We start from the raw sequence: 24151 nt of genomic DNA on the forward strand, positions 1-24151 counted from the left end.
CTTTCTACAAAAAGGAAACCAACAAACCATCAAGCTTATCATATTCCTTAGAGTCGGGAAATTATTTCTACTAGTCGGATAAGTCTTGCGAGTACATTGTGTACTCAGGGTTTATTTACCCCTGTTGCAGGTAATGCTTGAGGAGTACCGTTGTGTGAAGGATTCTTCAGGTGGGATCAGACGAATCCTTGTTCATTATCGATAGATGTTTATTATCGTTCCTACTGTTTAATATTCCGCACTCTGAATTTGGATATGTAATAATGAATTTCTAAAAACCCTGGATGTATGAAATAGATTAAGTATTGTAACCCGTTCTAATTATTGGATCCTTGAGAAAAATATGGATCTTTCGGGCTCTCCCTTAGGGGTGTGCCCGACGGAAATCCGCCCGTTGTACTTGCTTTCGGGGGTGCTTAGTGTCCTGGTGGAAGACAAGCGCCTCCGTAAGTGTGTTATTTCGGGCGGTTCTGCCACAATTTGGGTCTAGGGTGCTTTGGGTTCTCGGGCGAAAGCCCTGCCTAGGCTGTGGCTTTGGGCGGGAATGGTGACGCCTTTGGCGTCATTCCCCTCGTTTGAGGCATTGTAGTGAGGCCTCTGTCCCTATAGGAGTTTGAGTTGAAAATCTTGGTTCTCCGATTGGTGTTTGGGGCACTTGTGGGTGTCGTTCCTCTCATTGGAGGACTCGTTGCGGAAACCTCCTCCCTCATCCCGCTATTAAGCTTGTTTCTTGTGCCATTCAGGTGGCGTCTGGTCGTTGCTTTGGTGGTTTCGTGGGTGTTGTTTTTTACTGGTGGTGGTCCTGTTGTCACATTCAGTGTGTTTGAGGTTTTCTTTTCTTTTCTTTTTGATTGTATTTGGCTCCTTCTCTATTCATATATGCCCGGCATACTCCTGTCTATGGCTTTTCAAAAAAAAAATGCAGTACTACCAGCTTTTGATTGCTTATGGACAGTATATTAGTAGCGTAAAGAAACCATAAAAGAAAAGAAAAGAAAAAGAAAAAAAAGTATATTTAGTACCGATTGCCAATATCAATCGAGATTAAACGTGCAAGCCTAAGGATAAGAGGCTCCACGACCGAAGTGTCAAATAGATAAAAAAGTGAAAGATGTGACAAATAGAGAATATTTTAAGTTTAGATGTCAAATAAAGGGGAAGGTTTTTCTAGTGCCAAACCGAAAATTTTCTCATCAGTTTTTGTTGAGATCAGGTATCAAACCTGACCAATCAACATACTAGCATCGGTGAAACTTTGTCCACTTAGATTTGAATCTTGGATTAACCGATTTTTTTTTTGGTACTTTTGCTACGCCTAGTAATCCTCCGCAGGATAAAAACTGGCCATCGAAAATCCGGTGTTCACGCAGCACGAATCTCAAGGTCATATACTGGGACGATTTGCGAGTCGTGGGCGCACCACCACGTGCACGCAGCAGACCGCAGGAATTTGTGTGGTCCGCGCCTCCCTTCCACGACGCTCCAGCGGCATCCGCCCCTTGTGGCTTCGTCGTCGTCGTGCCGGTTCCTCCTCACCAGTCCTTCTCAGTCCTCCCAATAATGGTAGCGTGGTGAGAGACCCTTCCGTCCGGCCGTCGTCTTCTCCAGCGAGGGAAGAAGATGAACTGCTCCTCTTGCTGCGCCGCCGCCGTTCCGTCTCCTCCGGTGCTTCTCGCCAGGCCGCGTGTGAGTGCGCTCCTGCCCCCTTCTCCCCACCGCCGCATCATCGTTTTCCCTTCTTTGACAGCGCGGTAGACGGAGAGCTAAGGTACCCGGCCGAGGTCAGCTAGGGATTTAGCCTAGGTCCTTGTTCCATTCGTTTTATAATTTTATTAGGGACTGTGGACATCAAAGGTCCCATGGTCTAGCGGTTAGGACATTGGACTCTGAATCCAGTAACCCGAGTTCAAATCTCGGTGGGACCTATTTTTTCTCATCCATTTTGCTGAAATCAGGCTGATCAGCACAACGTCACAATATCTAAAGATTGAAATGAAATCACTAATTTATTATTTTTGTTTTTGTTTTGTTCCCTGTCATCAGGGGGGTTTAGCTGCTAGCTGCTCCACGACAACAGATCAGAAGGTGCTTTTCCTAGGCTCAAACCAGTTTCCACGGATCACATACAGCCCAGTAAGCCGCGCGTCATCACGGTTGTCACGGAGAGAGGTAATAGCTTTTGCTGGGCAACAACCATGGGACCTCGGCAGGTTTTTCAAGACGTTGTACTTCTTCAACGGGCCTCCAAACCCTCTCAAGGTTCTATCACTAACTTCTGAGTTTTCTGTTTGCTTTCATGTTACATTCAAATTGAGTTTGAGATATGATGTCTCCAAGTCTTGATGCTTTTGCTTCGATTCGCAGATTGTAGAATCTATCATCGGCAGTTTCACTGGACCTGCTTCTAGTGAAGCGCCGAAGAAAATGGACACATTGGATGTGGTGCTGGTTACGGGAGCCACTGGTGGTGTTGGGCGACGGGTGGTCGACATCCTGCGGAAGAAGGGCATACCTGTTCGAGTATTGGTACTCTACTGTCAACCATGCTCACTATGGCCTTTAACATTTTTTTTCCATTTTTTTGTATGAACAATTCCTATAGTCCTTATGACATTTGTTCCATTTTTGAGTTCAGGCTAGAAATGGAGACAAGGCAATGAGCATGTTGGGGCCGGATGTACATCTGGTAGGTCACTTATTTTAGTTTAATTACTACTGCTGTGCTATGGGATTTTTTATTTCAGCAACTGCACTTCTGCCCTGCTTCAAAGCAACCAAACAAATTCTTCAAGTGTCATAGCTATGGAGGATTTGCATCCCAATGGCATTACCCGATACCGTTTCTTTAGATAAAGGCACTTTTATTGCCAAGAGGAATAAGGTCCCCCAAAGAATTATTTTTGGCAGTGCTCAATGCTGGCCTACAGTTACATGCCTGACATAAATGCTGCTGTTACATATTTTGAAACCTGTCTCTTGGTAGGAAGGGTAACTATGGAATTTGATGATATTATATGGGGACTAAAATTTGGGTACATATTTGATATTTCTGACATTTTATCTGAAGGACAAAACAAATGAATGTGCAATGACAGGCTGAAATATGATTTAGCTCCTTATCTTAGTGCCTGTGGTTCATGCTATTATCTATATGACGTTAAATACTCACATTCAAAGAATCATGTCATGAAAACTCCATATTTAAAGTTACAAACTTACTGCTTGCTTCAGATCATAGGGGATGTTACAAAGGAAGATACACTTGATCCTAAGCTCTTCAAAGGGATAAAAAAGGTAGTCAATGCAGTCTCTGTCATAGTGGGGCCAAAGGAAGGTGATACACCAGACAGGCAGAAGTACAAACAAGTACGTCATATGCTCAATACTATGATATGTGAAGAATTTATGCACTCTACCATCTGGCTACATCAGTGTGACACTTCAGTCTCGAATTCATGCAGGGCATCAAATTTTTCGAACCTGAGGTAGGGTATCAGAAAGTCTTGACATGTATAATAAGTAGCACCTGGTTCTCCTAAAAATTACAGCTCTTGCTATGTGACCCCAAGTTCACAACATTAGATGTTTCTCCAATCAGATCAAGGGACCTTCACCTGAAATGGTTGAGTACATCGGAATGCAAAACTTGATTAATGCCATAAAGAATAGTGTTGGACTGAGTGAAGGGAAACTGCTATTTGGGCTCAAAGGTATACCTTTCAGTGCCTTATTTTCCTGATCAAATTAAAAATCTTTGTTATACTTATTTTCATATATGTAGTCTGGCACTACTATGTGTGCTGAAAACCCAAGTGTGTCCACAAGCATACGGGCCTGGGATCATGTAATCCTGTTCCCATATAGATTGATAATTGATCATTTGGTTATTATTGCATAGCATATTACTAGTACATCCTTTTGGTATGAAAACTTTATTGTGAGATGGAAACTAATCAGGAGATTACAACCAATCAATCGTAACTAATCCTATCCTACCATAACAGCCAGGTCCTTCGTATCTCTAACATGTACTCTAACATTAATTAAATCCATTTTATTCGCTAATAATGATAGTTTTATTTCATGTAAATGTATTTATTTACATTTTTATGAGTTTATTTTCCTTAAAAGCTAGCACAATAATCTCATTTTTATGTAGGCAACTTATCTGGAAAGATTGTGTGGGGAGCTCTTGATGACGTTGTAATGGGTGGCGTTAGTGAAAGTACATTCCAAATCCTGCCAACAGGAAGTGAAAGTAGTGAACCAACTGGGTTGTTCAAAGGTATTTTTATTTTTATTCACAGAATTTTGGATGAGATTGTTCCATTTGCTTGAAATGATGGTATTCTAAGCTGATAACCTGTGGATAACCTACCTTCCTTGTAGGGACTGTATCTACTTCAAATAACGGTGGGTTTACTAGTATAAGGACAAAGGTAGTTACTTCCATGAAATTCTGAGGAACAAAATTACTACTAGGCATTTAATTATTATTTGTGTGCTGTGTTATTTGCAATGATCAACTATATACTGCGTTGTTTCATGCAAATAAATGAAATTGGTTTTTTTCCGTCACAAGCAAGTGTAATTTTGTAGACACCTAATAACTTATACTCCCGTCCAAGTTCCATAATCCTTGTAGTTTTGGACAAAATTGAGGTTAAACTTTTAAAACTTTAGCTATTGATAACTTTGAGTTTGATGATGCTAAGACAACATGAATAGATTAGTCTGTTGATTTTTTGTATATACGAACCATTCCAACTTATAGTTCCCATTCAGATTGTCCTAAATCAAACTTCTCTAACTTTGACCAAGTTCTTAGATAAATATGTTACCATCTAGTTCAAATAAATGCACTATCAAGACCTATTTCATCGTAAAATTTAATGAAACTAATTGGAAGTCATAGATGCTGGTGCATTTTTCAATAAAAACATGGTCAAAGTTAGAGATGTTTGAGTTAGGACAAAGCTAAAGTGACTTATAATTTGGAATGAAGGGAGTATTATAATAGGAAATCTTCATCAAAGATATGCTTTGGAGACCTTGTCGTAGTTCAAAATGACAAGAATTATAGAACTTGAGGGAGTAACTCTATTACATATTTTTATTTATCAATGTATACTATTTATACTGATGTTACATTGCTAACAGTATGATACTTTACTTGAATGGCAGAATTTTACTGTGCCAGAGGACCTGTCGGCATATGATGGTATTGAATTACGAGTTAAAGGTGATGGACGACGGTATAAACTCATTATACGGACTAGCTATGAATGGGATACTGTTGGCTATACAGCAAGTTTTGACACAACTAAGGGGGAATGGCAAAGTGTATGTCATATCATGCTGTAAATATCTTCATAATATGTTTCAGCGACTTAGAACTGTGTTCTTATTCCTGGATCAGGTTAAAGTACCTTTATCTTCTCTGAAACCTGTATTCCGTGCTCGTACTATGACTGATGCTCCACCCTTCGATGCAAGCAACATTACTTCACTACAAGTATCACTTCTTCCTTTTTTTCTTCATCAGTAAACATTTGAAGAATTGGTAAACTCTCATCTAAAAGTTGATGTGACAATTTTTGTAGCTTATGTTTAGCAAATTTGAATACGACGGAATACTCAACCCAACATTTACTGAAGGTCCATTTGAGCTTCCTTTTTCAAGTATTAGAGCATACATAAACGAGCCAATCACTCCAAGGTTTGTCTGTCTACTAGTTTTCAGGCAATGACATCAGTACAGCAGAATACATATAGCCACTTCATTTTTCAGTTTCGTTTTGGAACCAATCAAGACTAACTGGCCTTGCTTTTCTTTTATATGAAGGTTCGTTCATGTGAGTTCTGCGGGAGTTACAAGACCTGAAAGACCGGGGCTAGATTTAAGCAAACAGCCACCTGCTGTTCGATTGAACAAAGAGCTTGGTTCCATTTTAACTTATAAGTTGAAGGCATGCTCACTGTCTTAAACACATCTTTATATATATATAAAAAAAAACTGTCTTTCGTTCTTACTAAAGATGAATGTTTTTTTTATTCTCCTGACATAACAAATCACAATTGTACATTTGTTTTGTACTACAAATAAACCATCCATATGCATCTAAGTACTTAAGATATAGAGTGAGCAACTGTGCTGCTCATTTTATCATGTTTGTTATCTTGGAACCCTTATATAACGTCTGAGGTGGCCTTTCAGGGAGAGGATTTAATTCGGGAAAGTGGTATTCCATACACTATTGTACGGCCATGTGCATTAACTGAGGAACCAGCTGGAGCCGATCTCATCTTTGACCAGGGGGACAACATCACAGTATGTATAGGAAGCACATTCATCCTCATATCCGAATTCCCAATGTGCTCTTTCTTCTCCAAATTGATTTAATAACATTCTTGAAACATCTTAGGGAAAGATATCAAGGGAAGAAGTTGCCCGTATTTGTGTAGCAGCTCTGGCAAGCCCAAATGCAGTGGGCAAAACTTTCGAGGTTGAATTCTGTAACACTTGTTTGCAAGAATATTAGGGCAGAACTTATTGTCAATTATCTTAGAGACAAAGCTAATGGTGGTAATTCTTATGATCAGGTCAAGAGCACTGTTCCATTTAGCGAACCATATGTGATTGACCCTTCAAATCCCCCGTCTGAAAAGGACTATGAAGTATATTTCAAAGAACTCAAAGAAGGCACCACAGGTAAAGAGGCATTAGAGGCAACCCCTGCTCAAGTTTGAAGATATCATTGAATGAAGAATTACATCTGCTTTCATAAATTCTGACACAGTAACCCCCACTTCGAATGTCTTAAGCCATCTAGAAAGATAGATGGCACTAATGCTAAATTTTGTAGTTGAAGATCACACGAATAAACTAGATGATACCCCGCGCGTTGCCTGCGGAAATTTGTAGTGTTGTATATATCTATTTGACATTTGGTGAAACATAAATACATAATGAATTTTATTGTGGTATGTACAAAAGTCGGAATTGTATATGGAAGTTATAAAAATCGCATGTAGTAAACAATGACAAAAGCCAGGTTACAGAGGCAGCCTTCTTGTCTCAGCAACGGTTCGATGTGTTGGCGTCATCATCACTATCTTCTTCACGTGGGGTGCGGTGGCTTTGCCCTTGCTGTCGAAGTTTGCCAGAATGACATCCTCGCCCATGGCATACTGAATGGTGATGTCCAAGAGCTCCCGCGTCATTCGCCGGGCCACGCGCTCGAGCGTCTGAACGAGTGCCTCACACGTGGTGTCGCAAGTGAAGGCGTTGATGATGTCGGTGTCGATGACGTTGGACAACTCGTTGCGCTTGCGAGAGAAGCGCTAGATGTACTCTCGGAGGGTCACCTCGTCCTGCTTCTACCTGTAGGTGCGCAGCTCCCATGAGTTCTCAGGGCGGGTGTATGACTTTGAAAGTGCCCTACGAAGGTTGACCGGAGGTTGGCCTAATTGCGGTGCAGCTGCTCGAGCCATGCCCTCGCTGAGCATGATACGGAGTAGAGGGAGGTACTGGACCGCGAAGTCGTCGTCTGCCCCTTTGGCCCTCATCCCAAGATGGTAGTCCTCAGCGCTTGGGGTAGCGAGCTGTCCGTATCCTACACCCGAATGCCTACGTGTACCGAAGTAGTCCTGGCTCAGGCTTCCTTCTCGTTGGTCAGGGCACGGGGACGGCGACTTAGCTCGAGCTCGTCGCCTCGCCTCGATGGTGTCCCGCACGTCCCAGTACTCTCCGATCCGGTCACGCATGGGCGGCCGACGTGGGTCAAGCTCGCCTCGTCGCTCGCGGTGGGGCTTGGCCCCCCTCGCCCTCGACCAGTCGTAGTCGTTATTGGTTAGTGGAGCTGTCACAGTTGCTGCCACCGCCATGCAGGGCTTGGGCTTCGCAGCGCATCTCCTTCCGAAGGCGGCACATGCTATGACGGCATTGAGTTAGTGGCGTTGCGGCACCGAGACAATGAGCACTCGGCCTGTTTTTTGAGGGCGATGTTCAGGAAGTGCCGAGGCTCGCGGAGCTTCCCATTGGTCTCTGGGTCCGACGTGTCCGGGATGTCGTGCAGATGGCAGGCAGCGACCGCCATGTTGTACACCGTGTGAGGGAAGCGAGGCGGGCATGGAGCCCTCGCGTCATTGTTGATGTCCCGCTGGACGCTGCGCGCGCGCGGGTGTGTGCGCTGCTGACTTGCCGGCACTCCATCTCCTCCCGCTTCAACTTGAGCTCGATGTGTTCGGCCTCTAGGTTAGCCTGTCGGCCCGTGAGCCGCTCTACCTTCTCTCGTTGTTAGGCGGACTGCTAGGTCAGAGTTAGGTCTGGAGGCATATCTTCGGGCTCGTCGGCGGGTGGAAGCTCTCCGTGGATGCAGTAGCACTCGCGTGCCAGGTGGAAACTTTCTGCTTTGTCAGAGCTGTACTCCGAGGCAGCCCCCGAGAGTATCTCAAGGAAGGTAAGCAACGAGTAGGGATGAAACTGGATCGGATTTGACCCTTTCAGATGGACGAATATCGAGAAGCAGCGAGGGGGCGTCGGTCTGGCGGTGCTCGAGAGGACAGCACCGCACGACGTCTCCCTGCTGGTGAGCTGCTCCTGTTCTAGTTGGAACATAGCTGCTGTGTTTCAGATCCTTTACGGGAGATCAGGAAAGGCGGACTAAAAACACAGGACCATGGTAGCCCCTCCTCGTGACGATGTAACACCACAGCCATTTAGTAACCTGTAGTAAAGTTGGTTCATATGGCCCAAGTGGCACATGTGTAATTGTGGTTGGTGGGTTTAGTACCACATTGAAAGTTTAGGAGGGTGAGGGCTAGTTTATAATTCTTGTTGTTCTAAACATAACACCTCCGGGTTAACCCTTTTACACGAAGCGAAGACGAAAGTATAAGAGAGATATTACGCGTATGTAGGCCCGTTCCACGTGCAAAGCTGGGCCATATAAGCAGTTTTGGATGCGATGTGTTATATACGAACTGGTGGTGGACGTTGGTCGGTGTATAGAATATCCAGCGGCGCTCCACCACGGTGGGGTTTGGGCCTAAACTGGAAACTGAGGCAGATCCGTAGAGAGTATCTTGAAATCGGCATGCAGGAGCCCAACTAGAGGGTACATCGCCATGGACTCGTCTGTCCTTCGACGCCTCATCGTAGAGGTGAAGCTCGCCACTATGATCAGCGACATAGTCCAGACTCCCAAAGCAGAGAGCCTGACTAGGGGTGAGGGCGCTACCGGTGGAGATGATCCCATCAGAGAAGCACACTGCCGCCCTCGGGGGCGGCGCCTCCGGCTCCAGCGGCGAGGATGCTAGCCTGGACCATCGAAGAGCAACAATCACACATGACGCTCCCCTGCCGGCAGTAATCAGGTCGTTCGATGTGGGTCAATGCGTGAGTCTTACGGTGGCTTAAGCACTCAAAACACAAGGGATTTATCCTGGTTCTGGTGTCTAAGCCCTACATCCAGCAATGGTGTTCTTCATGTTACGAGTGCTCAATCGAGTTCTTAGAACTGAGAGAAAGAGAGAGATGTCGAGGAGCGTTATGCCTACTATTATGGGGTTTTGGTGGCTCGGGCGAAGAGTCGACCCAAGGCTGAGTGTCTCGACTCGTAGGTCTCGGATCCAGTCTAGAGTGTTTTTGGTTTGTTAATCTAGAGTTCGATCCTTTCTATAGGAGCCCATTCCCCGCTTTATATAGCGGAGGGCGATCGGAGTTACGTGGTTGTGGGGTTTTCCTAGGGTCTCTTATCCTAGGCTTTGGTTCTCTTCGGCGGCATCGTACGGCCTCCTTTGTATTGTAGCAGGGGCCGACAATGTTCCAACTACTAACATCTTCTACCGCTACCTAGAGTTGACCCTCAGATGTTGTCTTCCGCCGTTGTGCCTTCCTAGAATTCGCCTTCTCGCTGCTCCCTTTGTATACCAGGATTCCTCTTCTACACAAGGATTCTGAAGTCCTCCAGACTGCATGTACGCCGAGAGTCCTTGTCGTGACGCGTCATGTCCCAGGCGTGACCCTATGCCAGAAGTGGCTGACAGGAGTGGAGAAAACAGGCCCTCAATAGGGCATGACACCCTGCTGTTCTACTCGCCTGTTAGGTTCCGGATGCCTGATAGATTTCAGGGCATATTCTCGGTGTTGATCGGGGTTGGAGCCTAGCCCGAGCCAAGGCCAGGACGAACGTGGCGACGCTTGCTTTGACAGATGCCCCCAGGTCAGGAGCCACTTTAGCATGACCAAGCCGCCGAGCCCTGGGGCAACGGCAAGCCCTAGCGGGGACTTGGCTTCTTGGCTTATCCCTTTGGTGCGCGGGGGGGGGGGGGGGGGGGGGGGGGGGGGGGGGGGCTTCTTCTAAAGTGGGCCCCCTATGGTCCGCTGGGCCATCTACCGATTGGCCAGAGGGTGCGCGTGAGCGCACCCGATGGGTGTAGCCCCTCGAGCCCCTGGCTAATTTGGACAATCAGTCAGGGGGTTAATCGGATTGTTATGGCATTAATCTGCGGATTTAATCTACCCCTATTTGACACTCAATAGGGACATCGCCAGGGAGTGATGGGTGCTAGTTTTTGATGGCGGTGGAGTTTTTTCAACTCGGCCAGATGCACGTTAACTCCACTGTCTCCTTTGGATTCTCTATCGCCTCCATGTGTTGCGCTTGCTGTGATGTCGGGTGTGCTATCGTGGCAGATAGAGGTAGGATGGTTGAGGTTAGGGAGAAGTACTAGACGATGACGTTTGTGGGCGTTGCTTCCTCCTTGGATGCATCCACTCCATCCTACCCTACTAGTTTTCTTTGGGTGAAAACCGTACATATTTTTGGGCCAACGATGACGACGCTTTAGCATCGTGACCTTCTTGAAGGCATTGCCGTGAGAATCTTGTGTCATGTTCGGTGCCTCGTTTGGTTGTGATAGTGGTCAGCAAGGAGAACCTTGGTGATATACTTTGTCTTTTCTAGCCATTTTTGGACTTGGGTGGCAACTTGGTGCTTTGATGAGTCTTTGTCTCATAGCTTGAGACATTAATTGCTGAGGTCCGTTGATTCGATGCCGAAGCTACTTTCTAGTGGTAAGCTTGGCAATGATAGTTGTCGCGACAAACTCCATCACATGTTAGTAGTTGGAGATGGTGCTGCATGGTGTAGTTTTGTAAGTAGTGGTTGTATGGCTTCTGGGCTCAGTTTCTCCCATAAATTGGATCAATTCACTTCTTATTAATATATACCAGAACAAAATGCACTTGTATCTTTTAAAAAAAATGCTCTTACAAGTAGCATACTAGCATAAGCATGATATACTTTAGAAGTATCAATAGAATATAGAGATGAATAATCACATCATCCATCTAAGTGTCATTCTCCTTTCCAGTAATGCATACATGCGAACTGTGCGTGTATAGGTCCCTTGGGACTTAGGATCAGCTTCGCAAAATGCTTATAGTTCTATAGAATTTGCCAAGTGGAACCTGTATGACAAGAATAGCAACTGCAAATCCTAAGTCCGAATCCCAATCCAACAAACATAAATAGAGTTATATCGACATGATCTTGTGGCATTTTGGGTTTCAACTCATTTGACTGAGGTGAACTGGCACATTGTCTGCTCAAGGGTGCTCCACAAAGGCCTATGTTACCTTCAAATGAATTGTTCTCAAACGTTCCAAATTGGCGTGATTGTGGAATCCTACCTTCCAAATTGTTGTTAGACAAATCCAGGGTTTCAAGAAATGTGAGGTTTGCTAGTTCTTGCGGTATCTCCCCAGAAAGGTGGTTCCATGACAGGTCCAGTGATTCCAGCTGGCTCATCTTGCCTAATTGGGTTGGAATATTTCCTGTGAAGGCAGTTGTGTGACATATTCAATATATGTAGTGAAACAAGGTTTCCGACCAAATCTGGAATGGTACCATTGAGTTTATTATTTGAAAAGTCGACTGAAGTTAAGGCTGTCAATATCCTTTCAAATGTGATGTATCGCCCCTTAACATGTTATTGCAACAGTATCTTGGTAATATTTGGATGCAGAATGACCCAGGATCTGTCCAGTGTTATTCATCTTCTCCATCATAGATTTAAACATCTTGAACCATTGTGGTTTCACATTGCCAGAGAAATTGTTTGAGGCAATATCAATTATTTGTATCATCGAGAAGTACCCCTGGAAGTTTCCACTTCTGAAAGGGTCATCTAATGTGCCATAGAATTGATTGGATCTTAATACAAGGACATGAAGATTGGAAAGGTTGCCAAGCCAAGATGGGAAAACATCTACAATTTTATTGTTTCCAACGTCAAGAACCTCCAAATCAGTGCATTTAGAAAGAGCCCTAGGCAACTGTCCTTGAATGTTATTTCCATTTATATCTATTGTCTGCAGATCACATTGGCTATTAATATTATAAGGCAACTCTCCTTCGAAGTGATTCCCCCTCAAATTTAATACTGCTTAAGTTGCCATCTTCTATCAGGCAAGATGGAACCTGCCCTCTGAAGTTGTTATTTGCCTAGGTCAAGGACTTTAAGATAAGTTAAATTGCAAACTGAGGGTGGTATATAACCTGTTATGTTATTGTTGGACATCTTGAGATACACAAGTTTGGCTAAGATACAAAGTGAAGTTTAACATAACAGATGTGAATCTGTTATTTGAATAATCCAAGACTTGTTCTGAATAGCTATCTTTTGTCAACATGTTTGGGATCGGGATCTGACCCTGGATTCTGTTGGAACCCAAATCAAGATATTCCAAATGACTGTTAGGGAGAACATATGAAGTGAGTTGCAAATCTTTGAATGCGTTGTTCGAAAGATTCAAAGCCTTAAGGCTATGGTCCCATGTCTGCCATATCCAATTTGGAATAGTCCCAAGTATCTTGTTGCAGGAAAGGTCCAGTATAGTGATATAATCAAGGTGTACCAAGAAACTAGGAATTTCGGTCAAGCCACATGACTTCAGATCTAATTAATAGAGTTTTGGCAATAAACGGAATGTGGAGTTACTTCCTTTTCCCTCCTTGATATACAGCTTGTTGTCGGATAGACTCAACTCAGAAGAGCTTTCTTAGTTTCCAAAAAGAGTCAAGGTCTACCAAACCAGTCAGGTTATTTGAGCTAAGATCCAAAACAACCAAATTTATGAGGTGGAAGAGTGATGAAGGAATATTTCCGCTGAATTTATTATCATTTAAACTAACAATTTCCATGCGTGAAGATAGTGTATGAAACTCTTGTATGGGTCCAGAAAGTTGATTCGATGAAAGATTCCAATTGTAATAATGATGGTAAAGTGAATAGAAATGTCGGCACATCCCCTGCAACAAACTCAAGGATGGGCTATGTTAAGTTCGTGTTTAGAGAACAAAGTGCATATTCTGTGAAAAAGTAGTAATTAAGAAAATGAGACAGCTTTTAAGGAACAGTCAAGAACATCAAAACAAATTAACAATAACAATTTGCACATAACTTTGTATACTATGTTTGCGTTCTCTATTGAGTGAAATCCACCCTAGGTCCCTGAAGTTGTCCGTAGGTGTCATATAGGTCCCAAAGTCTCAAAACACATTTTTGGGGCACTAAAGTTAGTTCGGGTCTCATCCAGGTCTAAACGGATGTTTACCCGATCCGGTAGCTGACGTGGCATGCTGACAAATGGACCCACATGTCAGCGGCAACTTAATCTTAGAAAAATCATATCATTTTCATACGACATTGGCTGAATATGATCTTTATATGAAAAATTGTAGCCCTCAATAAGATCTGTAACTTTCTAGTTTTAAGTTTTTTCAACTGATGAATGTTAAGATGCTCAAAAATATATTATAAGGTTTTAGCAGGATATTAATCGCGCATCGAAATTCACTTTAGAAAAATCTTATCTTTCTTGTATGTTATTGCATAAAGATACTTTGTATACAAAAATTAATAGCCCTCGGATTAGATAACCTTCTAGGTATTGAGTTTTTTTTCATTTGAGATTGTTAAGATGCTTAAAAAATTATAAAGTTTTTGTAAGCATAGTAATCACGTACTGAACTTCTCACCTTAGAAAAATTATATAGCCTATAATTATTACAAAAGAGAAAATAGTGACGTGGCATCTATCAAACCACAACGAGCAATAGTACACAAAATTAACTTAAGCTTCATCAGCTACCCACAACTAAGGTCCTCCAAGAGCAACACCCCCAAAAGGGAATGATAAACACACACGCCGCCGTTGCCATGATCCAACTAGTGAAAGCTAGACCAAAGGTTTTCACACTTAACAACTTTTTCAATCTCTAGACAATACCTTGAACTAGGAAACGACAACAATGCAGCCATTGCCATGCATCCACTAAGACAAACCTAGGAGTTTCTCTCCAAAGTTATTTAGAGAATTATGAGGTGTTTGGAATTGATCCACAAACTCTGCTCCACAAACTCTATCGTGAGGACAGCTTCCACAAAAAATCTAGAGTTTGTGGAGCACCCCTTTAGGTGCTCTCACAACTCTACCTTTCTTATGCTAAAAAACGTAGAGTAGAGCAAGTCTCAAACATCCCTTATCTCCCATCCTTGAACAATTATAACCGGACACATACTCCCAAGTTGACACCTCCTTCTATGTCCAATCCAGTGACCACAATGTCACGAACAAGCCAATAGGCACATAGTACAGGACCCTATCCAAGGGAAGGCTGACTTGCTAGAGAAAGCGATTCCATGAGTCGATACCAAGATAAATCTAGTCTCTAGGTCAGTAGAAATTCTGACTTATAAAGTTGCCACCGCGATAGCTATCCCCACCTGGTCCATGGCCCTCATGCAGGAACCTTGATGCCACATGGGAAAGAGCCAGGTTCTAACGGATGCCAACCCGAAAACCGCCCGCACCAGATCCGCCACATTTGTTTTGCTTCCACAGAACATTTTAACTCTCTCTCTAGCTCTCTCTCTCTCTCTCTCTCACACACACACACACACACACACACTGTTGGTTTAAAAAAGCATTTTCCCACTGTGAGGGTGGCTTGTATGTAGAAACATATCTGTTGGGAGGATATGTTTAGGTGGGTTATAGGAATTAGTCAGGAAAATAACAATGGGGATTATAAGTTAGCCCTACCTCACCTAAGCTTTTATGGTGATACTAAACCTACTAACTACAACCATACCCACATGGGTCTTACTACTATAGGATATTGGAAAGCGGTATTATTACAAATTACGATAAAGATTAGGGGTTTCTTTATATTATTTTTTTCTTAATGGCAGGCTATGAGTAATAACTATAATATAGCTATAGATTTAGGGGGCTACTTTATATTATTTTAGTGATAGAGGTTGGTAATCTAGATATGGATTTTAGTGGTTACCTTAAGCTATTTTCACAATGGCAGGTAATTTTCAAGAAAATATAATAGATCTTGTGTATCATTGTCATTGATGATTCCGAGTCTCTAGAATTATGACCGGATGGTTTTTATTTTTGTGAGAATTCTTTATATTACCTTTTTTTCTAACACATCTCATAAGAATTAACACCTCTAATATGAGTAAGAGTAAAGATAGAGATAACGAAGAAAGAAATGTTTAAGAGCAAAAAATGGCAACTGTTATTTGTGACAAAATTTGCCATGAGTTCATGTATGTTAATGGTTCTTGTACGTATCATATCATTTGATGCATAATTCAAAAATCACAAGGTATAATGTGATAATTGGATTTTGAATCTTACCGACAAGGTCATTCTGTGAAAGGTCCACAAAAATCAGTTTAGTCATGTTGGCAATTGTATTTGGTATTCTCCCAGAGAAGCTGCAATCTCCCAATATTAATACTGCCAACTTGTTGAGATGTCCAATTGCCGGTGTTATAGGGCCAGATAAACCTATGATAATCATAGGATATTTGCAGGAATCTTAAGTTTCTGAGATTGCCAACGGAAGAGAGTAATTGACCCGAGAAAAGCACAATCAGAGATTGTCCAAATATTCCAATGTCGTGAGGTTGCCGATTGAATGTGGAATTGGCCCAATGAAATCACAATACCTGATATCCAAGCTTCTCAGATTGGTGAGGTTTCCAATCCAGGAGGGCATTGTCATGGTGGAGTAGCAATCAGAGAGTTTCAATATTGTCAAGCTCTGGAGATCACCAATCCATGAGAATTTTGACCCTACCTCCCATGAAAAATTTATCGAAGAGAGTCGCAAGGCACTAATATGGTCCAGCTTGTTTACAAAAAAATAGGGAGGCTCCGTAAAAATTGATCTTCCATCTATTCCCATATCTGTCAAAGATGTGAGATTGCCAAAGTAGCTCAGAGTGACACCAGAGAAAAGGGTATCCTGCAGATTCAAAGTTTCCAGGGAGCTCCCATAGAGAAATTTTGGAACATTCCCCGATAGCTGATCGTTATTTGACACATCCAGTACTCCCAGATTCTTCAGCTGAAATATTTTGGGAGGAAAGCTGCCTCTCAAATTATTAAAGCTGAGTTGAAGAACTCTTAAATTGAGAAAATCTGCAAAGAATTCTGGAACCACCCCGGAAATTCCATTCAGTTTGAGATTGATCACTTCAGTAGAGCGGAGAAGTGACATGGAGTAATGGATAGGACCAACAAGCCTGCAATGTGCCATGCTAAGAACCTGAAGATGAGGAACATAGTTTTCCAAGCGTTCTGGCCCAGTCTTCTCCTGCCACTAGCTATGTCCACTCCGTCAAGGTAGAGCTCTCTCAAATTTGTGAGGTTTGACACTAGTGTCTCGAAACTTGGTTCTTGTAGGACCAAAAGGCTATAAGCTGTCAACAACATTATAGAGTGTGTCTATTTCAGCATCATCAATGTAATGGATTGAAGAAATATCCAAGGATATGAGACTCGAGAGTTTGCCTATTACAATGGGAATCTGTCCATAGAAACCTGTGTAAGAAAGGTTAAGGTGTGTGAGTACCGAAAGCCTCTCAAAGCCAGCTGCCGGAATACAGGATCCACCAAAGTCATTCTTGCTCAGGTCGAGTCGCTGGAGCGAGGTGAGGTTGAAGAGCGCTCTGTCAAGACTGTAGCTGTACAAGCCACTGGCCACTGAGGTCAAGAATGGTGACATGGCCAGAGACACTGTCGCAGCCAACACCCTCCCAGAGGCAGCAGTCAGTGTCTGCTTCCCATGAAGGAAGGGTGTTGGTGGAGTAGTCGAAGAGGAAGGATTGCTTGAGCTGGAGGAGTGCTGCAGCATGGTCTGGATGGCACGAAGGGGCTGTGAGGTTGCCATAGGAAGTGGATGAAGCTAGTGAACGGAGGTGTATCAGTACTACGAAGAGGGGAAGGAGATAACTAGCACGAGCCATCATTCTCCTTGCAGTTCAGAACAAAAGGAAGACAATACAGTTCTATATATATATTAGAGATGGACACATCCAAAGCTATCCCATTCATTATGCACCACCCACAGACCACACTGGTCCACGGTAACGACTTTGAAGATTTCAAAGTCAAGCCACCGAAAGGTATCAATGATTAAGAGGGGGCTTCGATTGGGTCAATAATGCCGGCTGCAGTCACCATCCTGTTGGAACCATTTTGTTACTCTTAAATACTCTCTCCATTCTAAATTATAAGACGTTTTAACTTTTCTAGATATATTGTTTTTGCTTTGTATCTAAACATAATATATATCTAAATGCATGATAAAAACTACATAAGTAAAAAAGCTAAAACATTTTATATTTCAAATGGAGGAAAAAGCTTTGTAGGAGGATGATCTAACAGATTTGAACTATTACGGGTATGTTTGATTGGGTGTCCAACTCCTGGCTTGGTTTTCTAGAGCCAAAAATGGGCTTGGTGGTTGGTTGTTGATGGCTGTAGCCAGGTTTCCGGAGGCCACCACACGCCCCTGGCGTGGTTCCCAAAGGACGTGAGCGTTGGCCGTTTTTCTAGAGTTTGGCTTGGCCAGGGCTCGGTGTCCAGTCGAGTCACCTCTCAGTGCATGCGTGCTCGAGCGGAGAAGGACGACGGCGGTGCTCCGGCCACCACCACTCCGGCCAGATCCTCGGCGTCCACACGTTCCCCACCCGCGAGGAGCTCGTCGTGGCCGGCCACTGCGACCTCACTGCCGTCGGCGCCACCAGCCAGGGAACTGGGGCGCGGCCAGGGCTGCATGGGTCGAGCCAGAGCTCCGCTCGATCCCCTTCCCTGCTGCGGGCAAACACACAAATCCCATCCCATCACCGACCGATCCACTCAGCCAGGATCTAGGAGAAGAGCGGCTCTGTTCATGCGGATCCGGTGACGTACGGCAGGTCGTCGTCTCGATCTCAGTGGAGATGGAGGAGTCTGCGTGCTCCGCCCTGACGCGCGAGGGGCGACGACCATCTTGGTCCACCTCAGCCTGCCGCGCGCGTGGATGCCGGAGAAGGACACGCGCCTGTGGTGCCTGGCCAAGGAGATCGAACCAACTTTAACCCAAACAATTACGTGTGGCATGTGCCAAGTCGAGAACTTTAACCCAAATAGTCCGATTTTCACTACAAGAAATCCAACCAATTTAGCTACGCTCACTTCGTTGAATTATTATCATTTCAAAGATTATGATAGTGAATCATACACCTATAAATATCTTGCAATCGGATAGCTTGGAAAATTCATAGCCACACTACCTGCGGGACTTCATTCCACTTGTAGGTAACTCGAGTGCGCATCCAAAAGGAGGAGAGGTGAGTTGGATTGCTAAAAATTTAACCTTGGACTCTACTTGAATTCTCATTACAACTAATGTGCATTTAAGTTTATCTAGTGTTATCTATCTACCCAAACTCAGTTTATCAAATTAGAGCCAATTATATTGACTAGCCTAAGGTACTCCAGAAAAGGTAGGCCACGCTAGTAGAGCACATTTGGAATGTAAATGCGGTAAGAAAAGAGCTCAAGCTAACGGGTACAAACTCTTGAGACAAGACGATGCGCCCCATGATGCCAGTGAAAAAAAAAGACTCCAAATAATCCATTGCATTGCACCTAGCCATCCATTGATCCATTGTTTCTGATTTCTCTATCTTTGACCCCAGGCGACTATCGAGTGACGCCGGAGTATTTGAGGGCATTATCTACAGCTGTGAGGACGGAGGGCCACAAGCCATGGATCATGGTGGTGTCATGTTTGGTAGTGTGGTGCAAGGCGTGCGCCATGGCTACATACATGATGCAAGTATGAGACAGAGGGCAAGCATCGGTGCAGAGCGTTTGGGCCGGGCTTGCTCCTAGGGATGAAGACATTGAAAACTATGAGTTACGATATATTTTTTTCTAAAATGATTCCTCGACGACCAGAAACTCACTATATTTTCAACTGAACTATTTAATAATGACATAATACACTGCTTAAAAATTAGGAAAACGCACAAAATTTTAATAAATACCGCAATGATCGGAAACAGTCATACTACATAATGTTTAATTTTCGCTTTTATCTCTCCTTGCTGTGTTCAGGTCTCAGACGTAGCGGCAGGACATCTCCATGCGCATAGGTATATTCTTCACTATCACTTCCTCTGTTCCAAATTGTTACTTTATATAAACACGGCAATGAAATTACAAACAAGGCAATGGAAAAAAGAATAATGCACATGCATAATCAGGACTTCCTCCTCGACTCTGACACCACCGATGGATTCGGCAAGATCGTTGCAAACAGCAGCGCCACGGAGAACGACGACGGCATCATGACCTCCTCGCCGGCAGCCAGGCTACTGTTTGATGCCGACGTTAGTGTCCTCGTGAACGCCGTCGCAGACGCCGCCGCGAACTCCTCCACCAGGTTTGCTAGGTGCCATCACACACGTCGGGTACGGACGGTGGGCCGCAGGGAGGACTGGAGATAGAAGAGACAGGCGGACCCAGTACATAAGAAGCGGGGGCACGTGCCCCCACTTAAATTTTGGTTTTGAGAGTTGGGATTTTGAATCTTACCGACAAGGTCATTCTGTGAAAGGTCCAGAAAAAATCAGTTTAGTCATGTTGGCAATTGTATTTGGTATTCTCCCAGAAAAGCTGCAATCTCTAAGTATTAATACTGCCAACTTGTTGAGATGTCCAATTGCCGGTGTTATAGGGCCAGATAAACCATGATAATCATAGGATATTTGCAGGAATCTTAAGTTTCTGAGATTGCCAACGGAAGAGAGTAATTGACCCGAGAAAGCACAATAAGAGATTGCCAAATATTCCAATGTCGTGAGGTTGCCAATTGAATGTGGAATTGGCCCAATGAAATCACAATACCTGATATCCAAGCTTCTCAGATTGGTGAGGTTTCCAATCCAGGAGGGCATTGTCATAGTGGAGTAGCAATCAGAGAGTTTCAATGTTGTCAAGCTCTGGAGATCACCAATCCATGAGAAATTTGACCCTACTTCCTATGAAAAATTTATCGAAGAGAGTTCAAGGTACTAATATGGTCAGCTTGTTTACAAATATATAGGGAGGCTCCATAAAAATTGATCTTCCATCTATTCCCCGATCTGTCAAAGATGTGAGATTGCCAAAGTAGCTCAGTGTGACATCAGAGAAAAGAGTATACTGTATTTCAAAGTTTCTAGGAAACTCCCATAGAGAAATTTCGGAACATGCCCTGAGAGTTGATCGTTATTGGACACATCCAGTACTCCAAATTCTTCAGTTGAAATTTTTTGGGAGGACCCAGTACACAAGGACCAGATGCATATGCCTGCTCTTAAATTTTGAATATTCAAATAAAATATACCTTCTTCCGTGTAGCTAGGTCCATCAATAATAGACCGCTACTTAAATTTTATGATAGTTCCACCCTTGATGAAGCCGCGTCCTCCAGGCTCCGGTGCGTGGAGTTGGGGCCGTGGCAGCTTTGGGTCCACGTCAAAGTCAGTGTCTAGTCTGGTCCATTTCACAGTCAACTATATATAGCGATCAACTATATATAGTGACGGGGGATACTTAGGAGACTTTGAAGGCAAACATCTTGATCGTTGGACTTATTCAACGCGGATTGGAAGCAGATTGGATTCAGTCCTCACAACGAGGATGATGCGAGCATGCATCGAGCTACGTCACGCACTTACACCACCACACAAGTACACTCACTAATAGTACACCTTCAATCATACGCTTGTTGTGAGGATTTGATACCAAAAGGATGCATACATCCATTTGTTCGTCGCCCTAACAATTTGAAACGCGGGAGTGTACTAATTAAATATTTCAAAAGAGTCTCCACCTTATTCCTCACTAGACATGTAGGGAAACAAGATAAATCATACAAGTTCTCATATTAATTAGAAACATATATGGCATATAATAAAGATAGACCCTAGCAAAAGTACGTCTAGTGATTTTGATGGTTGATCGACAACATAAACATTATGACTAACAGTGATTGCTAGTATATAAGGTACACTGGCTCTAAGGATGCAAAGATGAACTTGAGCTAGGCTAAGGTGGAGATCAAGCAATCACCACAAGCAAAAACCTTAAGACATCAATCAAGTAAAGCCCGGACAGATGGACGTGAAGAAACAAGACTCAGAGAGCATCCCAGAGCTGCAGCAGGAGAAATCCGATGGCGTCAGAGCTATCCGATGGGGTCATTGGAGATTTCAAGTGGGCCCCATCCGAAGCAAAATGAAGAAGCCTAGATATATACTTCTGGTGTGGTCATCGGGGATACAGTCCACTCGAGCTTCCCGCTACTTTGTGGGCGTGTAACTGTGCACCCATACTGGCAACTGTTGTGCCCTCCGATTTGATCTGAGTCCATTCCGCTACTTGTTTGATTTGACTCTCTTCTGTTCCTCCTTTCGTGGTTCTTTCGTGAGTATTACTATTACAGGCTCGATTCGTAGAGGCCTCTATAGACGGTTGTCTCTATGCATCTCTACGAATCAATGGTAATCAATGGTCTCTAGAGACGACTGGCTTGAACATGAATAACCCCTTTTGTTCTTCTATGTGCATTCTTCCATAAACAAAAATGAGCATTCCTATACAAAATCAATAAGCACTTTCTTACATGAACCTATTTTTGGTATAGCTTTTATCTTATTTTACTATCTCATAAATATGAGTTAGAAATAACAAAAAGAAAAAAGATACAAAGGTATCCATTTCATGTTAAAATATATCTTTTTACATTTATTTAATTATTTGCAATTTGGACATTTCCATGGGTACTTTTTAAACTTTTTAGAAAGAAAAACTTCCTTTTCAAAAGATTACCCCTGCCTTCATGCGGTTGCCTCATCTGCCTCTACCTATCCATCTAGGATGCTGGAAACATGAGCCGCCTCTACAAATCGATTTCCCATTTATGAATTGGGTTCCAATTTTTTTAATCTGGGAATACCCCCACCAGGCATGCATTTTTTTGCATGAAATATGTGCACCTGTGGTCGCGGGGGCTCAAACGCACGATCTCAAGCCTCGCGTGTACCCACCCCCACCCACCCTATCCCAAAATCACTTGTGAGGTGTGACTGAAAAGTAGATACGTTCATTTTGTATTCACTTTACTAGATTTGGAAATGAATTTTTGAGACCTTAAATGAATTCAAGAAAAATGTTTCAACAGGAAGGTTGCGGATATCATCGAGTACTTCAAGTTTGGTTTTGGTCGTTTCACCATCCAAGGTCATTTGATAATTTTGAATTTCAAAGTGTGAGAAGTTCAAATAAAATTTTCCTCGGATAAATAGGTTCAAATGAAAAGGTGTTGTAAACTACAAAATTTGCCTTTTGTCATTTCTTTATCCAAGGTCATTTGAAAAATTTGAGTTTCAGAATGTGAGGACTTTGAATTGAATTTTGAGATCATATTATTATTTCAAATGAAAAGTTTCTCAACTTCAATGTTTTAGATCTTTTAGAGATTTATAATTTTGGTTTTGGTCATTTCTCTCGTTTGAAAATTTTAAATTTCAAAATGTGAGAAATTCAAACAGAATTTGTGAGATCTAAACGGTTTTCGAAAAAAAGTCATCAATTACAAAGTCGTCAATCTCTTACACATATCTAAGAGAACTATAACTTTGATATAAAGTTTGTCTTCATCTGACTTTGTTTGAGAAAGTTATGAATTTTACTATGGTCTACTTTTCTTAGAGGCGGGCCAAGTTGCTATTTGTCTCTAGAAATCCATTTACAATAAATCCGGTGGCTTCGGAGCTATCAGATGGGACAACCGGAGATTCCAAGTGGGCTCGGTCTAAAGCAAAGAGAAAGAGCCTAGATGTATACTTCTTGTGTGGTCACCGGAGATATAGTCCGGAGGCAGCATTGGAGACACAATAGAAGCTTAGAGAGCACTTTAGCTCTCGGGAGCATGCACCAGAGTGTGCACCGGAGTTGAGTGCAGTAGGGAGGCCTTAGTCCCTGTATTCAACGCTCCAGATTTGTCAGGAGGTAAAGAGAAATAAGCGAAGTGGTCTTATGATTAAGCTTGATTTTGAAAAGGCACACGCCGAAGTCAATTGAGATTTTCTTCTCTTGGTCCAGAGAGGTTTTGCACCTAAATGGATCACATGGAACAAGTTGTAAAAAATGGTACGATATGTGTTAAGATAAACAATGAGACTGGCCTTTATACAAAACATGAAGGAGTCCGACCAGGTGATCCTTCGTCTCTCCTTCAATTTGAATTTATTTAGTTTTAATTCTTTATTGAATCTTATGTTAAAATTAATGTTACCCATTTTTTATCTAACTCTTTTGGCCGCGTCAACACGCTTCGCACCACAAAATCACACTGTCGCATCACATGTATTGGCACTGGTAAAATTTGTCACACTGGATGGAGATTTTCACGTGGAAAACCTTATTGCGCCGGCAATATTGTTGAGCATCTTAGCAACTTTAAAAGTAAAAACTCAAAACTAGAAAGTTGTAGATCTCATCGAAACCTACAATTTTCATATAAAGTTGTTTTCATCCGACATTGCATGAAAAAGATATAATTTTTTTAAGGTTGAGACTTACCGTGCCAACGGGAGTGGTGTGGCAAGGTTTTTCACGTGAAAATCGTTGTCCAGCATAGCATATTTTACCGCGTCAATGCATATGTCGTGGCAGCGCAATTTTCCTATGCCATGCGTGTTGGCGTGACCAAAGAGTTGGAAATAAAAATAAAAA

At 42.9% G+C, this 24151-nt stretch overlaps 1 protein-coding gene, 1 non-coding gene and 1 pseudogene across 2 annotated transcripts; 2 read left to right on the plus strand and 1 right to left on the minus strand.

Moving 5' to 3' along the window:
• The first annotated feature begins 1445 nt into the window (after nucleotides 1-1445).
• Nucleotides 1446-6996, plus strand: LOC136476134 (protein HIGH CHLOROPHYLL FLUORESCENCE PHENOTYPE 173, chloroplastic-like). The gene is made up of 16 exons (XM_066473854.1): nucleotides 1446-1686; nucleotides 2044-2259; nucleotides 2365-2526; nucleotides 2636-2686; nucleotides 3232-3366; nucleotides 3462-3485; nucleotides 3599-3710; nucleotides 4160-4285; nucleotides 4390-4439; nucleotides 5185-5343; nucleotides 5420-5515; nucleotides 5604-5719; nucleotides 5846-5969; nucleotides 6218-6331; nucleotides 6426-6506; nucleotides 6604-6996. The coding sequence occupies exons 1-16, from the start codon at nucleotides 1621-1623 to the stop codon at nucleotides 6748-6750; spliced, it is 1779 nt and encodes a 592-aa protein (XP_066329951.1). The 5' UTR covers nucleotides 1446-1620; the 3' UTR covers nucleotides 6751-6996.
• On the plus strand, nucleotides 1854-1925 carry TRNAQ-CUG (transfer RNA glutamine (anticodon CUG)). The gene has a single exon. It is a non-coding gene; the product is annotated as a tRNA-Gln (tRNA).
• Nucleotides 6997-11376: 4380 nt separating the features above from the next.
• Nucleotides 11377-17343, minus strand: LOC136471511 (receptor like protein 22-like; annotated as a pseudogene).
• Between the last annotated feature and the right edge of the window lie 6808 nt (nucleotides 17344-24151).

The sequence above is a fragment of the Miscanthus floridulus genome, chromosome 8 (genome assembly GCF_019320115.1).
Source record: "Miscanthus floridulus cultivar M001 chromosome 8, ASM1932011v1, whole genome shotgun sequence".
Lineage (NCBI taxonomy): Eukaryota > Viridiplantae > Streptophyta > Magnoliopsida > Poales > Poaceae > Miscanthus > Miscanthus floridulus.